General features: G+C 38.4%; 1 protein-coding gene across 11 annotated transcripts in view; it reads right to left on the bottom strand.

Moving 5' to 3' along the window:
• Positions 1-2,915: 2,915 nt before the first annotated feature.
• LOC306905995 (sulfotransferase 1 family member D1-like) overlaps positions 2,916-17,413 on the bottom strand; it is a 32,451-nt gene continuing 17,953 nt past the window's right edge. For 2 of the 11 annotated variants that reach the window (XM_079477036.1, XM_079477032.1), the window contains exons 2-8: positions 10,568-10,805; positions 7,809-7,937; positions 6,669-6,766; positions 6,368-6,494; positions 5,709-5,803; positions 4,384-4,564; positions 2,916-4,144 (exon numbers count right to left, since the gene is read on the bottom strand). In XM_079477036.1, the coding sequence (XP_079333162.1) occupies positions 4,032-4,144; positions 4,384-4,564; positions 5,709-5,803; positions 6,368-6,494; positions 6,669-6,766; positions 7,809-7,937; positions 10,568-10,751 (927 nt within the window). In that variant the 5' untranslated portion in view covers positions 10,752-10,805 and the 3' untranslated portion in view covers positions 2,916-4,031. Of the gene's footprint in view, positions 4,145-4,383; positions 4,565-5,708; positions 5,804-6,367; positions 6,495-6,668; positions 6,767-7,808; positions 7,938-10,567; positions 13,880-17,413 lie in introns of those variants that run through there. The other 9 variants (XM_079477034.1, XM_079477033.1, XM_079477029.1 and 6 more) reach the window with 9 other exon arrangements.

Genomic DNA, 17,413 nt, shown 5'->3' with positions numbered 1-17,413 from the left:
AAATACACCGCCGTAAAGTTGCAGTTTATAATGTTCTTAGGCACTGTGTTTATTTACATGTCCAACAGCAAGACATAAATATGAGGACATATTGTGGGATCTCTTAGTTTTATCTCAGTTAATATTTAAACAATACCTTTTTGAAGTAACATTTCAATATAAATACAAATGACATTATAGCAGTGGCGGTTCTACACGGAGGCCTAGGGAGGCCCGTGCCTCTATAGACATGTCCCTGGCCACCCCTGTGGCCCCCCGTGCTGACCAAAAAAAGTATCAATTAATTCTGATTTTACATGTAATACGACTCAACGTTCTACACGGGTGAATTAAAGCGGCGCACCCAAACACTGTAGCCGCCTGCGGTGCTGCTCGGCTCAGCAACTACTCTTGGAGAGCGGAGCTTCAATTTCTCCTGGTGCAAGAGTCGAAGCAGGTAAAAAAAACGATTTGATCTCATAAGGGACTTGTTGTTCTTGCACATAACCATGTTACTTTTGTTCCTTACATTGATAATAAAATCAAGCATGTTCATATCTAAGCAAACTTATTGAAGCAGAAACGAATATCTAAATGTCAGTATCCTTGATACTAGGTCTAAACAATGCCCTCATGGAACAAAAATATATGGGAATATACTTCAAAATGTAATGTGATATATTACATAATGCATTTCCATATATGGGAAACTAGTGCTTATATTTTTCACTATACTGCAATATATGCATTGACCATGAATGGCTAATACATATACAATATTTATAAATGAAGACAAAAATAGCATTACATGTTATATTCACAAAGTTGTATCCTTTATTGTGTACATATATTGCACACATGTTCCCATAATAGGCAAAGAAATGTAATGCATGCCCCCAAGTTCTTTTTCTTTATATAGTTATCATGAAACGTTATCATGTTGTTATCATATAGTTATCATGTTGGTCTACTGTGGGTCCTTAAAATAGTGCTTTCTGCTGTAAATTCCTTTTTGTGACAATATGACTCTTAATGTTTATTTTTTTAAGTAAATACTTGGCTTATAAATTGAAATACATGTCGATATACATGCATTAGTAAATAAATGTGTGTTTACTGTACATCTTTCTACAGATATCATCAAGTCCAAGAATGATGTACCAGTACAGCCCATCTTGAATATATTCCCAACCACTTTGATGGGGGACAGTAAACGGAGCTCAGGCCAAACTGGTATAATTGATCGAGCATTGTTATGCCAAGTTAAGTGTGGACTCAACTGTCCACAATAGGAAATGGCATATTGTTGTACCCTGGATGCATTTTTTATTTTTTATGGCCCTACCTCTTTTGCACCTGCACTCACTCTTGCACTACTGTACAAAATAAATGTTTATATGATTGTAAAGTAAAATAAAGTTTGTAATCTTTAAATATCATTTGTTTCAATTTTTTTAATGTGCCCCTCTGGTAAATTTTGTCTAGAACCGCCACTGCATCATAGCAAGACTATAGTCCTATCTAGGGGAGACAGATATTTCTAAAATTGCTATCTAAAAACAATCTATTTCTGTTTGACACATTTGGATAATATTAGCAGTTTTCAGTTCAGGGGGATTCTTCATTAAATTAATATACAAGTCTGTTGAACACAAAATGAGATATTTGGAAGAATTTAGGAAAGCAGAGAGTACTAGGTCACCTTTAAAACCCTTTTTTGTTATGTCCCGGAACTGAAAATTGCTAATATTATTCCAAATATCTTCCTTTGTGTTCAGATGAACAAAGTAATGTATACAGGTTTGGAACAACATGAGGGTGAGTAAATGTTTTTTGGGGGAACTAATCATTTTAATGTCCGAGACGAAAACTGACCCTCCTAGTTGATTCTTCGGGTTGATCACACGGAGTCTGGATGCATTAGGTTAAGGGACACACCAATCTGTATCGATTAACGATGGGTTTTTTAAACCCGAACGTGGGACTTCCTTTACTAGAGCGGCTCTATTGCGCATTGCAATCCCTCTTGGCAGTGGCTCGTCTTGGTAATATCTATTATCTTTGTGCATATACTTATAGAGGTATGCTTGGATTTTATCAGAGCTCTAGGCTTATTACTGGTTTTCCACCCTAGAACCGCCTCTGCCTGAAATTAGCATTACATCACATTCTTTCAAAACCATGCCAAACTGATTCTCATAAACTTTACAACAATTACCCGTGGTATAAGATAACTTTGAAAGGATTCATTCTCGTTAGCTTGGACACATGGCCTATAGAAATTTCGTCCAGGTTGATGATTTCGTTTTGTTATCCGATTCAGAGAGATAAGACTGGAATCTAATCAGGTTTCCAACCTCCCACCCCTTGACTAAAAAAGTCAGGCATCGCCTGCGTCAGGTAACAAAAGTTACACTTGAACATACCAGAAAGACTACAGCCGACAGCTAACTGTATTTGGCATTCATACAGGAAAATCGGAACTGTGAATATACAAAGTGGGGCTTGCTTCACTCGTTGCAACAGCGGCACTCATTACTGACTGATTTGTGTAGCATTTTTTCAATCATGCCCAGGGCTGTACAGTGTGTCATATTTGTCGCACATGCTACGAAAAAATCTATCTGTGCTAAGAATAAATTGAATAGTGTAGCAAGTGCGCAATACAGGCAGGGGCATTAGACAGCGCTGCTTGTTTGTGTGAAGTGCGTTTGTAGTTTGATTGTGTGCGAGGTTAACTAATGGCGCACTTTTTTTTTTCGTTTTCATTTAGCTTTGCAATTAAAACTTGTTTTCCGGCTGCATCCAGTCCATTGATCTAGAGCCCTAGCACCTGCACGATTTAGGGGAAAATATGGACGGAATCACAAAAGTGGAATTCTACTATTTGAATATGTCCTCTGCTTGTTCTGCCAGTGAATAAACTGCACAAATTTGACAACATGACACTCTGTATACTTGTCTGTATACTATACGAGAACATGAACACATGGATTTTTTCGACAAAGTTCTAAGTTTATTTTGCAAGCATTTCACTGTCTGAGTGAAGCTACTGTCAAACACTGAAACTCAAGCGTCTTCGCGGCGATCTGCCACAAGTGACACTGGCATAAGCAGCACTTGGTATTGTTCCATTCAGACTCAGATGAAGGTCTAGTTCAGTGAGAGTTGTGTTCGTTCAGTAGCTTTAACCAATAATGTTCTTTAAAATATACTTTTGTTAGTCTTTAAGAGCATGCAGAACAAAGCGATCACAGAATTGTATGCAGATTAAAGAGTGCATGACATGACGGATATGTCTTAAATAATGGAAGCAAAATGCAAACACATGATTTTCTCCCATTAATAATTTGAACTATTTGTTATACATTAGTATACATTCATAAGTCTTGAATTATGTTAAATACAGTTATAAAAATATCTGCACATCACTTACAGTGGAAACATTTATAAGGAAAGTTAACAGTTTTTACTACAAACCACAGTTTAATCTTGGTGTTTGTAGAACAGTAACAACAAATCAGCCTCAAATTTGGAATCTATATTTTTGTGTTTATAGACATGGATCTTCCTCTTTTTTCGTGTCAGTCAGCACGACTTTCAATTCGCTAGCCACGTGTGTATTCATACCTCGTAGAATTGGTATAAATTCCCATCAGATTGTGGTGATATATATTGTATATATACAGTACATATGTGCAGGGTGACACAAAACGTGCCCATGAACGCGAATTAATAGATTGCAGTCACAGAGTCCTGTGACACCGTGTTGATTTTAAGATATGTCTGTGCAAGTTGTTTTCAGTCAAGACAGCTGTAAAGTTTTTTTTGGTCTAGGACTAGTCTTAAGTATCCGGGAATCTGCCCCATACAGTGTCAAATAGCGTTACAGAAACATTGTGTTATTAATTAACAAATATTTTTTTTATCTATCGTGTTCTCCTGTTGTTCTGATATTCAGTGTTTCATAATTACTGTGCAAGTCTGAAAACCACAGATGAAAATGAATTACTTTTTCTACGTGTTTAAAAATGCATAAAAACAATAAGGAATCAAATGCTAAAGCGGAACGGAATATCCACATCTTTCATTTGTTTTGCATAGTCTTCATCAAACATCTGGGATTGAGCTGGAGTGAAATGGTTGACCCAGTCACCGACCTCTCCTGTGCAATTAAAAACAAACACATGCCAGTCATTGTACGGATTGTGCAGACGTTTGCTGTGTCACTACTTGATAACTAAAAGATAGGCGTTTCAAACTAGATTAGGCATCATGTCACAAGGCACTGTTTTATATGCCACAAGTCAAAGAGATAAGTACTTTTTTCAATGCAAAAAAAAGTTAAAAACAGAGCAATTGACTTATATAGGAAAATAAATGATGAGTTAAATATGTGTGAACCTTTTCTCATGAAGGGAGAAACAGACTGATCAAACAGGAGCTTTGGAATAAAGGTGTAGTTGGCCATAGGGTTATCCTTCATGGTTTTGAAAGATGTCAGCTCCACAATCCTTTCTATGACATCGTCAGAAACCGACACACCAAGGTAGTGCATAATCTTCTTGATTTCCCGAACAGGATGCTTGGTGGGGAAATAAAAAGGAAAACATAGGATCCTCTGAAAACTTCACTAAAAAAGACATAGTTTATGGACTTTTATTAAATAATAGTATAGATGACTTTCTGGTTAACAGCATCTTGATGCTTGGAAAATGTTATATACACAAATCAGAGTATTTAAAAATGAAACCAACATTTTGTGCATTTCCTAGAGAATTTGTAATGTATACAAAAGCCCAAGAAGTGATAAAGAACACAAATGCAAGAAAGCTTTTTTCCATTATTCTAGAATATGATTTACAAGAAAAACCGCAGCACCTTGTATAATGAATTATTATTTGTTTAGTTATTTTTTGTTTGATTGGTTGTTTTGGGGGTTTTTTTACCCTGGGCCCGTATTCACAAAACATCTTAAGGCTAAAAGTAGCTCTTATTCTGCATGACCGTACCCTACATTCATAGACCTACCCAAAACCTAAACCTAACAAATACCTTACTAACTATTTAGAAGCAACAAATTAAGAGTTTATTGGGGAAAAGGTCATAGTTAATGTTTTTTTAACAGCAAGAATTGCCCCCTATACTGTAGTGTGACAGACAACTTATATCTATTAATTGTTCATGAGACAAGCAAAACACTTACAATTAGCTGAACATATACTTTATATGAATGTATTTTATTTGCAAAAGAAATCTCCTTTTTTTTTTAAATAACTCAAAAATCACATTGTTTATTGTTTTATCGTGCTTATTGTGTTTTATTATATTTGTTATCTGTATTTTATTTTATGTTTGCTGTAAAGTCGAGTTATTGAGGTGGCCTTGGGAGGAAGAGGTAGAGGTAGCACCTTTGTAGCCCGGCAGCTGCACCCTCTAAGGGAGGACGGGCACACTAGTCCTCGCTCATCTCCCAATCTCTCACGAGGCAACGGTTCAGCTAACTGGCTAAACGGCATGAGGGGGTAATGTTAGCACTGCATTACTGGCCGAATGGCTTCTCTCGTTTGAAATCACCGGCCAGTTTTGTAATGCCATGTTGTTTGTATACAAAAAAATTGTTGAATGAAAAAAAACATATGATCCTTTGAGAAATTGATCCAACAAGGAGGAAATAAAAAAAACTTATTTCAGATAAGAAAAGCACAAACACACCGCATTAAAACTACCTCTTTCATGTCCTCATAGAGAAGGTAAAGGATATTTCTTTCCTTTCGTTCCCTCCAGTAACCTTTCACATGATCATACCAAGAGCCCCAAGACACTGTAGAACACAAAACGTCAACACGGTCTTAAAGGAAATAAGTACCTCTGTACTTTTTTTTACAGTGCCACAAAATACTTGCCATAAGTACAACAGTACTGTTACAACAACACCATATTATATTATTCTGGTGTGTAATGATTTAGAATTGAATCAGATTTTAACGGTTTTTGGTCAGTGTTTGCAATGAATACCCCTGTCTGACTTCTATGTCCTTGTTGCGTGTTGATGTGTTTAAGAAGTGCAGTTTTAGGTTTAGGGGTGGAGTTAGCTGATCTAAAATATATATTAAAGTACAAATAATAAGTATTTATTAAATCGTTTCAGAGACATATCGTGACACTGAAACACACTCTATTGTGGACCAATACAGTTCTTCTCTTTAGCGCCCCCAGTATTTTGTGGCACTGCAAAAAGTGAACAGAGGTACCTACGTATTTCCTATGAGACAAGGTTGCAAAGCGTAGTAAGGATTCTAGCATTATATCCATTTGTTAGATAAATAAATAGAACTAGTTATACTTGAAGTTATAGAGAGTGAATAATTGTGTTGTTTTCTCTCACATTGTCCCTCCATGAACTTCTGAATGTATCCATCCCAAGTGCCAGGTTCTGGGTGGGTTAAATTCATCTGATCAAAGAAGAAGTAGCTTACAACATTGTCTTTAGCATTTCGAGCCACATAGATGACCTGGGGAACAAAGATGGACAGATGATCTGGTTGCCTTACTTGATGTCCATGTAAATATCTAAATGTAACAAATGTAGCCTTATTGACTTTCCAATGGTCCTTTATGCACTACAGAGATTACAACTACGTTTCTTACGTGACTTGTGTGAAGGCTTATCTTTATTGACCACATACCTTGCATTTATTGTCCCAGAATCCTTTAGGTACTAGTTGAATGGGCATATGAGTCTTGATGACTCTTGGGGGTTTCATTTCTTTGAGTAAGTCAAGCCCTAAATATGACATGACAGAAAATGTATGTTTATTGTAGAAATATAAATATATGCATTAGCACACAAAGAAAATCTAGTATTGAAGAGAAAGTGTAAAATGATGATACATAAATAAATACACATATGGTAGAACCATTAATTAATAGTTTTTGTTAATTCGTATTTCCCATGTTATGTATCTTGCAGTCCAGGGTGAAGTATGTATACACTTTTAGGAACACTTCAGATAAATATCATGCTTCAGTTAAGTTTGTTGTAATGGGATTGTTATAGTACTGTGTTCTCTTTTGAATATGAGGGAGGCTTGTTCTTTCATTGATTCTTCTTTCTGGTGTCAGGATCTTTTCTCTTTGAGCACATGGGTCATCAGGTTTATTTGCCACAATTTACTGAGTTCAGTGGATACGGTTACATGACAACAAGGTACTAAACATGCACAGAAAAGTGCATTTCGCATACAGAATATAACTTTTCATAACAATCTTCAGTCCAAACTTAACTGCACTCGGGCAACAGGAACAATGTTTTGTTTGAAAGCATCAAAACATCTTGCAAAAACTTTTGTTTCTCCAAATTTCGGGAAAGCGCTCTTTAAAGGCTTTGTGGTTTGCAGATATGGGCCACAATGCGGACAATGTGTGCATGTATGATCTCCATTGTTTTAGATTAATTGATGTTAATTGAACAAAAAATCTGTGTTTAACAGTTTAAAGAAATAATTTTAATTATTGGTAAACTTTACCATCATTTATCTTGTTAGTTCCAACCTGAATTGCTTTCTTTCTTATGCAGAACACAAAAGAAAATATTTTACAGAATATTGGTAACGGGACAATGGCACTACCCATTGACTTGTAGACAATTTAAATAAACAGTTACGACTATTGTTCGGTACCAACAACCTTGTTTTGTGTTCTGTGAAAGAAAAGTCATTGATATGACAAGAGGCTAAGTAAATGATGACAAAATATTGGGGTGAACTATCCCTTCAAGAGTAGGCTATTTGTTTTGATAGCTGCTTTAAATTATGTTATGATAGTACCTGATGGTAAGGGTGGAGAAATGCAGCTGTCCAAGAAAGGACTACGAACAATCATGGGTGCTCTCTTGCATGCATCAGCATCTCCATTGTTTAGCAAAAGATCCACAATCTCCTGAACCCAGGTTGTACCTTAAACCAAAGATGATACTACATCAAGCACTATACAAAGGAATACAAATTAGTTCCCTTCAGAATGTTTTAAGTGGCAACCAGCATTCCATTTAATGTAATAATGTAGTGGTCATATAGACTGAACAAAATTATAAACGTAACGGTTTTGTTTTTGCCCCCATTTTTCATGAGCTGAACTCAATAATCTAAGACCTTTTCTATGTACACAAAAGGCCTATTTCTCTCAAATATTGATCACAAATCTGTCTAAATCTGTGTCGAGATAATCCATCCACCTCACTGGTGTGGCATATCAAGATACTGATTAACGAGTTTGCCTATGCATCTACAAAATTATAAAGTAGGATAAGAAGGGATGCGTATTTGGAGTGCAGTCCGGGCAGAGGGCTCCAAGCTAGGTAGATTCTTCCGAACGCGGATTACTCTGCCCTTGTCCGGGGAGAGGGCTCCGAGGGCGGTATTAGCCCGAACCAAGAGTTCTCCGCCCGTTGTCCTGCGGGCACAAAACAGGCTTGTGGTGAGGAGCCGGGGTGGTGGAGGGATGCTTGGAGAATGTTTAGAGAAATGCAGGTAAGACGGCTTGTCTATTTGGAGAAAGCTTCTCTCGTGCTGATAGAGTAGTAAGGCCCTGATGGTGTTAGAGCTGCTGCGGTAGCTGGGGGAATATGGAGGTTCCTGTGAAAGGGGTATCTGCTTCAGTGGCATAGGATAGAGATTCTGTTTCCTGCTGGAGCATTGCTTGCTACGTGGCGGAGGGCAATGGTGCGGGCACCTGTTGGAGCGGACGAGGCTGCGGTAAATGCTGGCACCCATTGGAGCGATGCTTTGCTTTTCCTATTAGGGATTCAGGTTTCTGCTAGGGCAGTGATTCCTGAGGAAGCGCATGGTAGAGGTGTAGATCCCTGTGGGGAGTTATGTCTGCTGGGATGGAGAGGAGATGGAAGTAGGGCTGTTCTCGTGCTGCTGGGCCGGCTTGCGCTGTTGAGGACCGTTAAGGCGTCAGCGGGAGCTGCGTGCTGGAACAAAGCCGGGGGAGAAGCTGCTCGGGCTCAGTTGAAGGAGAGTCTGGGGCACGACCCAGTATCTGGTGTGACCACAATTTGCCTCATGTTGTGCAACACATCTCCTTCGCATAGAGTTGATCAGGTTGTTGATTGTGGCCTGTGGAATGTTGGTCCACTCCTCTTCAATGGCTGTGCGAAGTTGCTAGATATTGGCATGAACTAGAACACGCTGTTGTTTACGCCGATACAGAGCATCCCTAACATGCTTAATGGGTGACATGTCCGGTGAGTATGCTGGCCATTCAAGAACTGTTTTCAGCTTCCAGGAATTGTGTACCATGCCAGTCTCCAACCTGTGCATACAAATATAAAAGGAAGATGGCGTGCCCATTCATTCACCTTTTGTGCTGAGGAACCTGAGAGGCATTCTCTGTAACGAAGAAACTGTGCCGCAGGAGAATCGAGACATAAAAAAATAAAGGTCGATAGCCACAAAACCAATCCTGATGTCGGATGGATGTAAGGATGCGCTTCTTCGTCCACATTCTTAGTGGGAGTCTGTGAAGTGTCTTATTCAGAGTGCGCCGCTTGCTCTTTTAGACACCTAGGTCCTTCTGTCACGCCTTGTCATAAACACTAGCTGCTGTTAAAAGAACGAGTCCGATCATCCATTATAAAATCAGCTTAACAAAGCCTACCGAAACAAAGTATCCATTAAACCTTAATTTTAATAAACATTAGCTAATGTTAAAAGAACAAGCACCAGTGAAAGCAATAGTCTCACGTTAAGCTTGTTTATTTTATAGAAACACGTGGCTCAAGGCATACACAAACTGAGAACATAAAACTTTTCTGTTATCATGTTTATGTTTGATATCGCTGATAAATAAAATTTATTTTTATTTGGTTTTCTGTGGTTGTTATTCTGGTATGTGAAGCTGTTTCCTTGTAATGGAATGGCGCGAGACTTTTTTTACACATTTTGCTTCTTATACTGAGTGGAAAACGCGAGCCACACCTCTTTCTCTCTTCTAATGACCCCAGTCATTTCCCCCCCAACCTATTTGCGCTTGCCGCCTACACTTAAATAATGAATATGCGTGCGGAAAAGACGCAAAATGTGAATCTGGCATAACAAGGCCTTGTTCTTCTAACAGAAACTAGTGTTTATTACAAACCAGGTTTAATTTTGACAGAAATTGGGCTTACCTGGTGGTTGTTCAGGGGTCTTATTTATAAACGCTACGACACTTTCCACACAAAGGTTGTGATCTATTAAAAGTAAACTTTACGGGAGGACCCATGCGTACACACATTTTGGAAACAAGGGGCGACACAAATGGTGAGTTAGTCGAGTCAAGACTGTAGAAAGTAAATGTCAGCATTAGTGCCTAAATATTCGGGATAATGTGGATCTTTAACGTTTATGAGAAACCGGAATGAAGAAAAATTTGTCTTTTACAATTATGTCTTCAAATTGTATATCACGTGAAGAATACTACTAATTAATGATGTGATTTTAATGAGGTGTTAGTGATCCTCTCCAAATGCTGTAAACCTTAATATATTTTTACAGTTAGGTAGTCAGTATGTATCTCAAAAAATTACACATATTGTCCTTACCTGCTTTAGGGTAGGTAGCAATAAGCAGGTCAGATGGGTCAGGGCAGAATTGCAAAATTGAATCCAAGTTGTTCACAATTTGACTTTTGAGAGGTACACCTTGAACACTGATTAGAGATAAGCGACGAACAGTTTCCTTCGACTTCATAAAGGCTTCCTCATAGCTCGCTGGACCGCCTTCCATTTTCACAAAAACAACCTAAAAGATATCCTATCTTGGTGTTGCTTCTGCTTCCTGCTGGTTAAAAAAACACCACATCTTTTATTTATACAGCGCTTTTCCCAAGCTCAAACAATCATAGTTTTATTAATTGGTATAACTATAGTATGCCAAAATAACAGCAACAGAGTGAAATTAGCACCAATAAGATTAGGTCAAATTTGACATAGAGAAGAAAAATGAACACAAAATGATGTAAACAAACAGAATCTAGGTACAGACTAAGACCAAGTTACGATACGAGAGTAGCAAATAAGACAGACTTTTGGAGTGGGATAATTTACAGCCAAGATAATGTAAGAAGCTACAGGCGGCTAGGAAATCTGAAGCAGAGAAGTAATATGAGGCAGTGAGGGCCAGTGAAGACTTTAGAGGCTGAATTGTGTACATATAGATGGTTTCACGGTTAAATGTTTCTATTTAAATGTATCATTAGATTGTCTAATGAAAATGCACTGTGACTGTACCTCAGCATCAGACAATTATTGAGAATTGCAAATGATGTAAAAGGCTAAAAGTCGACTGTCGGTTTTTGTGGGCCTGCATGAAGTCTATCTTGCTTGCTAATGCCTGGTCCTACTTTGATCGGTATTAACCATGCTGAGCAGCAGTGTTGCCAAATGTAAGGAAAGTAGCTATTGGCTGTCCTAAAAGTCGCCAAATGATGTCATCGCATACTTTGCATAATTGACCACGTGCATTGTGCATGTAATTGTGATGGACGATGAAGGAGAGAGGATTTTTTACGTCACAATTCCAACCCTCCTACTTTATCCGGGCTTGGTACCGGCAAAAGTGACACAAAAGAGACACTCTGGCGGAGTTACTTATTTATTTTGTTCCTTTTTTATTTTATTTTTTTATTTATTTTATTTTATTTTAGCTTGGTTTTTAACCTACAACAAGACATAGTAAAACATGAAAACCATACATTTTTTTTCTTATGTTTGGTTAACCTTATGGTTCATTTAGGAGGCTACAACAAGTCACAGTAAAATATAGAAATGTTTTAACCATAACATTTAAAAACTAAATGCTTACACAATCTAGATTAACAAAATTAAGACTGAGACATGATGAGCTAGCAAGCTAATTTAGTTTGTCACAGAGAGGCACACACACAGTGGAAGAGAGTAGTATAGTGATTGAGGTTGTGCTAGTCAATAAAATGCAGTGAATAATTTGTGTGCAGTGATTTAAACGGCGGCTTCCTGCACAAACGCGTGATACTTTGCAGTCTGGACGCGGAGGGGTGAAAATCTCCTGCAGCTGGGGGAGGGGCTGCTTCGCGAGGACTGGGCCGCCTGCTTTAGCGCGTGCGGCTATGGAAAGCCAATGGGGTCAGAATTACGGCATTGATTAAACGCGTTTACATCTGAACGCCGTTTTTTAAAAACCGCGCGCAAAGCGCCGCATTTAACGCCGTTTTAAGCTGCCCGAAAAGCGCCGCTTTTTGCGCTGCTGTCATTTCGGTTGCACAGAGCGCGCGCCATTTACGGTGTTTTGTTTGTTGTATAATGAGCCCCTCCCACTGATTTCCACAGCTAATAAGTTTGCACTGCTCTCACCCAATCACTGGTGAGCTGAGCCAGACCAGACCAATTTACCACTGATCATTTTACAGGATTTTACTATGTGCCCATGTTTGTTAACATTAAACAAATCATTGCTTGCTTTCTGAAGATTTTTTTTTCTCTTTGGTAATTTAAGGTTACACAGCAGCTGTATATAGGCCAACCAATCCCATTCCTGCTTATTACATAAAGTGTTTTGCTTACGTATATGATGTTAGTCTGGTGGTTATCGTGATGGATTTCTCATCGCTGATTGAATAATTTGTCGGAAAAATTCCATTTGCACAAAGATAGTTGTTAATCCTACCGATCCCATTGCTCCGAATTGTAGGCCTTATTAGACGTAATTACATACACTCCCGTAAAAAATCCTGTAAAAACAGATCGTACTGGCAGAAAATTACCAGTACATTTTCTTTTATTTTACAGATATTTCCATTAATGCTAAAATGTAATTTAATGCAGTGCAAAATGTCAAATATAGGTGAAACAAAATGACTACGGAAAATGCTTCTTATGAATACACCATATTGTGTCCTGATTTTACTTATTTAGTCTTGAGAAAGAAAAAACATTACGTCCATTCTATGGAATGTCTCCATAAAACATTATGGGCATTATTAAACAAATATTTTATGGGCATTATTCATCTGCAAAATGGTCATGGCCTTTCCTCTGTGTCCATTTTTTTTTTAGAAGGAAGTACATATCCACTCACCTTGGACAAAATACTATCATTTGCATCTGGGTGCACTGCTATTCCCAGGCATGGGTTTCCAGTAGAACCCAAATTAGAGTTCCTGCACCCACAGGAAAATGAGGCTTTCAGAATTATCCCGGAGGCGAATACCTGCAGCATCGTTTTAAGGCTGCCAATTCATCAGAGCTATAAACTTTTCAGAGAAAACATGCAAAGTGGTATTTTGCAATCACCCACTTTTGGTGTAATATAGACAAAATCGCCAGTTGTATCTCCAGTTATCGGCATTAATTGTTCTAGAATTAAAACATGTTTTAATGATTTACAATTGTTATGTTAATGTTTAATACTGCTCTTTACAATCCTTTATGATTACACTAAATAAAAAGTAACAATGTTATGTAATTCAAATATACAGTTGTTTACTGATGCATGTGATTACAGGTTATAAAAAATACATATTATTTTAAGTTTTACAGCTCCCCCCCACACACACACAAACACCGGTGGGGGTTTTCCATTGGCTTAATGATGTTTATACCGTCCAACTGTATATTCTATTCCCTATTCCCTATCCCCAACCATACACCTAAACCTAATGTTCGTAGAAAACATTTAGCATTTTTAGATTTTTAACAATTATCGTTATGTACCTCAATGTTGCTCCCCACAGTAACACAAGTCCCCATGTGTTGTGTATTCAGGTTTAAGTCACCACCAGGATATAAAAATATGCACACACACGCGCATTCTCTCACACACACGCGCACGCTCTCACACACACGCGCACGCTCTCACACACACACGCACTCTCTCACACACACGCGCACTCTCTCACACACGCGCACTCTCTCACACACACACACGCACTCTCTCTCACACACACACGCACTCTCTCTCACACACACACGCGCACTCTCTCACACACACGCGCACTCTCTCACACACACACGCGCGCACTCTCTCACACACACACACACACGCGCACTCTCTCACACACACACACACACACGCGCACTCTCTCTCACACACACACACGCACTATCTCTCTCACACACACACACACAACACACACACTCTCTTTATCCAAAGCGACTTAAGTAGTTTTTTACAGTGGCACATTACTGCAGAGCAATCAGTGGTTACTGGGGAAACTTAAGTTCTTAGTTCTCCCACAAAAGACAAAACATCTTTGAGAACATTGATTCCCAAATCCTCTCGAGGGCCTCCAAATGTATCGATTTGTTCTGTGAGCTGCTGCATCTCATCATCAGTCAGAGAAAACTGATTTGGAGGGACTGCAACTCTGTCATGCCAATGCACACGAGGTGCCACTACGAATGGAGAATGCCCCCCACCACTATCTTCTGTATCTCTCACAACTCCACTGGAGTCTGGGGGACTTGAAATTAAAATGTCCTGCACGGCTGTGCTGGGCAGTCTCTATTGTGCCAGGCAACCATGCACAAAGATTTGCAGCGGGGACCGGTGTCTCTCAGTTCGTAAGCCATGATTGTTCCACTGGTGGGTAAAATTGGTCTGGTCTGGCTCAGCTCACCAGTGATTGGGTGAGAGCAGTGCAAACTTATTGGCTGTGGAAATCAGTGGGAGGGGCTCATTATACAACAAACAAAACGCTGTAAATGATGTGCGCTCTGTGCAACCAAAACAGCGTTTTTGACGCCGTCATATTGCAAAACAGAGGCGCAAAAAATGGGCGCTTTTCGGGCACCTTAAAACGCCGTTAAATACAGCATTATGGACGGCGTTTGGAATCGGGACGCCTTTTTTTGCGCCGCAAATACAATTTTAAATCTATGCCGTAATTCTGACCCCATTGGCTTTCCATATGCAGCTCACGGCAGCACCCGTTAACTCGTTGTGAAGATTAAGAACGATATGTGCTTTCACGTCAGAGAGTCTCCAAAAGGCTCCAATAACACCAGAAAAAGGAGTTAGATTTGTCGCTAGTCTCTATTTTAAAATGTGTCGCTAGAGGGGTCTGAACACTTGCTAAATATAGCGACAAAGGCGCTAAGTTGGCAACACTGCTGAGCAGATTTCTGGTGTAGAGTAAGGTTTACGAAAGTTAAGACCTTGGTGAACATTAGAGAATTTAGTCTCTTAACAAATCTTTGTTCATTTGTAATAAAGTTTTAAAGAGGTTTTTCCCAGGGCACCATACAAGCTAAATGTAACCCTCTTGCCTAAGGTTAGTGTAACCGACAACCAGGGCCAGACGGAATCTGCAGACTTTTTTGTTAATTCTGCGCATAATTTTTTTCTTAATCTGCCGAATAGTTTTTAAATAGTTTAAAATGTGTAATAAGTTTAAAAAAAATGTGTTAAAAGATTTGAGAGAATGGGCCTTTAAACTTTACAAAATAAAAAGTATTTACAAATCAGCTGTCAAAATTGCAATTAAACCTTAATAAAAACGTTATGAACATGTTTTATAACACCATTATTGAATATAGACCTACTTGTTTATTTCTAATATACATTTTACATGCAAAATGACATCTTTTTATAATGATGATCATAAATGTAAACTGCGCTGTTCACAGCTTTTAACTATGATGATCTCAGTCATGTTTTTGACTACTTTAATGGATCTTTCAGTGCTACTGTTTCAGCACAAGATGAAGAAGAAAGGAATTAATGTGGAAAAAAACATAAGCGCTTTAAAAAACTTGTTCGCTCATTGCATTGTTGTGTGTGAGTTTGCTGCGTCTGATTACGCAGCGCTTCTTAAACCCAAGTATAATGTGTAGGCTAAGCTTGCTTTTATCAAAAAAAAGACGTGATGCAATACGAACACGACAACCATGTCGTGTGGACATTTAGGCTGCTTAATTTGTGGTTTTTGCTTTGCGTGAGGTAAAATTTGCTTGTTCTGTAGCCTACTCTAGAAACGAACACGATCTATAAGATTAGCTTGAGAAGTAGACTGTGGATGTCTTCGGAATCGATCACGCCATAAAATCGTCAGATTTTAACCCTAAACAGCAGAGTACTTGATGCGTACTCAATCAAATACACGGTACTATTCGCGGATTCCATCTGGCCCTGCCGATAACTAATTGAATTAGCTATAAATTGAAAAAAGGGCTAATATCAGAATATTCTACGTACGACTACAGAGCCTGAATTAGTAACAAAGTCAGCAAAGAACAAATACCACAAAAAAGGTAAGGTTTAGAAATGTATTACACAAAATTAAAGACAGTTATACAATCCCTGCCTACCTAAGCCGGCTTCCTGAGTGCACAAGCGCAAAATAAAAACCCCAAATAAACAATGTTAAACGAAGAAAGAGTCCATGAAAGTTCTTGGTGTGTGTGTTTGGTTTTCTTGGAGTAGGTATGTTCTTTTCACTACCCCGGTAGGTTTACGTGTGTTCTTATCTGTGTTTCAAACGAAGGCATGGGATGATGATGGTTCCAAAGATGCCACGGCTGGGCAACCCCAGGCTCTTGGTCCGTTCTCTGACTTCTGCGGTTGGCTCGCCACTGTCCACCAGGGTCAGATTCAGATGATCTATCCCTCTAGTTACTGTTGCCTCATTTCTGTTCAAATCCGATCAACTTATCTCCATTCAAATGTCAGATCAAATATAACCAATTGTAAAGGATATAGATACTCTAATCATTATGTAAATGAATAGGTACACATCACACCACACAATATGGTCATTTCCAATGAACAACAATCAATCATGTACTTCTATCTCACAGTAAAGAAATAAAACATGAGATTTCTGAAACAAGATTTTTATGTTCTTTAAGGTTTTAAACAAAACGTTTTAATATATTTATTCTTTTTAACAGTTAAGATGAGTTCCTCATATAGCCTACATATCAAACATGTATATTGGCAATTAAATGAACTAAATCACCTTTATTTTACATAGGCTATGACAACAAGAGGATAAATAAGTCAAAAGAACAGAGTATAAAGGCACATTTAGCGGTATGAATAATATAATAAATCTGTTACAGTGGTGACTAGCTTAGCTGAGCGAGCAGCAGAGCTCAAATCTTAACAAATTCACATTTAATTGTTAAACGTTAGCACGTATGGAGCGATTTTAGTCTCATTAATTATTCATGCGTAAAACAAGATACACACATGCGTAAACAGTTTCGCATGCATAAAACCTAATTTACGTGCACATAGTATATATTTACATTTACGAAAAGCAATTCACGTGCGTAAAACAAAACTATTTTCTCATAAAGTACGTTTCGCAAACATACAACTGCGCACAAAACTTTCGAAAAGTTAAAATGTACACGTTTGTATTGTTATGCGAATGTACAAATCGTCACACACGTGTGAATCGCCTTGGA

Source organism: Barbatula barbatula (genome assembly GCF_947034865.1).
Source record: "Barbatula barbatula genome assembly, chromosome: 16".
NCBI lineage: Eukaryota > Metazoa > Chordata > Actinopteri > Cypriniformes > Nemacheilidae > Barbatula > Barbatula barbatula.
Note: the sequence above shows the minus strand (reverse complement) of the source record. Positions and strands in the feature narration are given on the sequence as shown.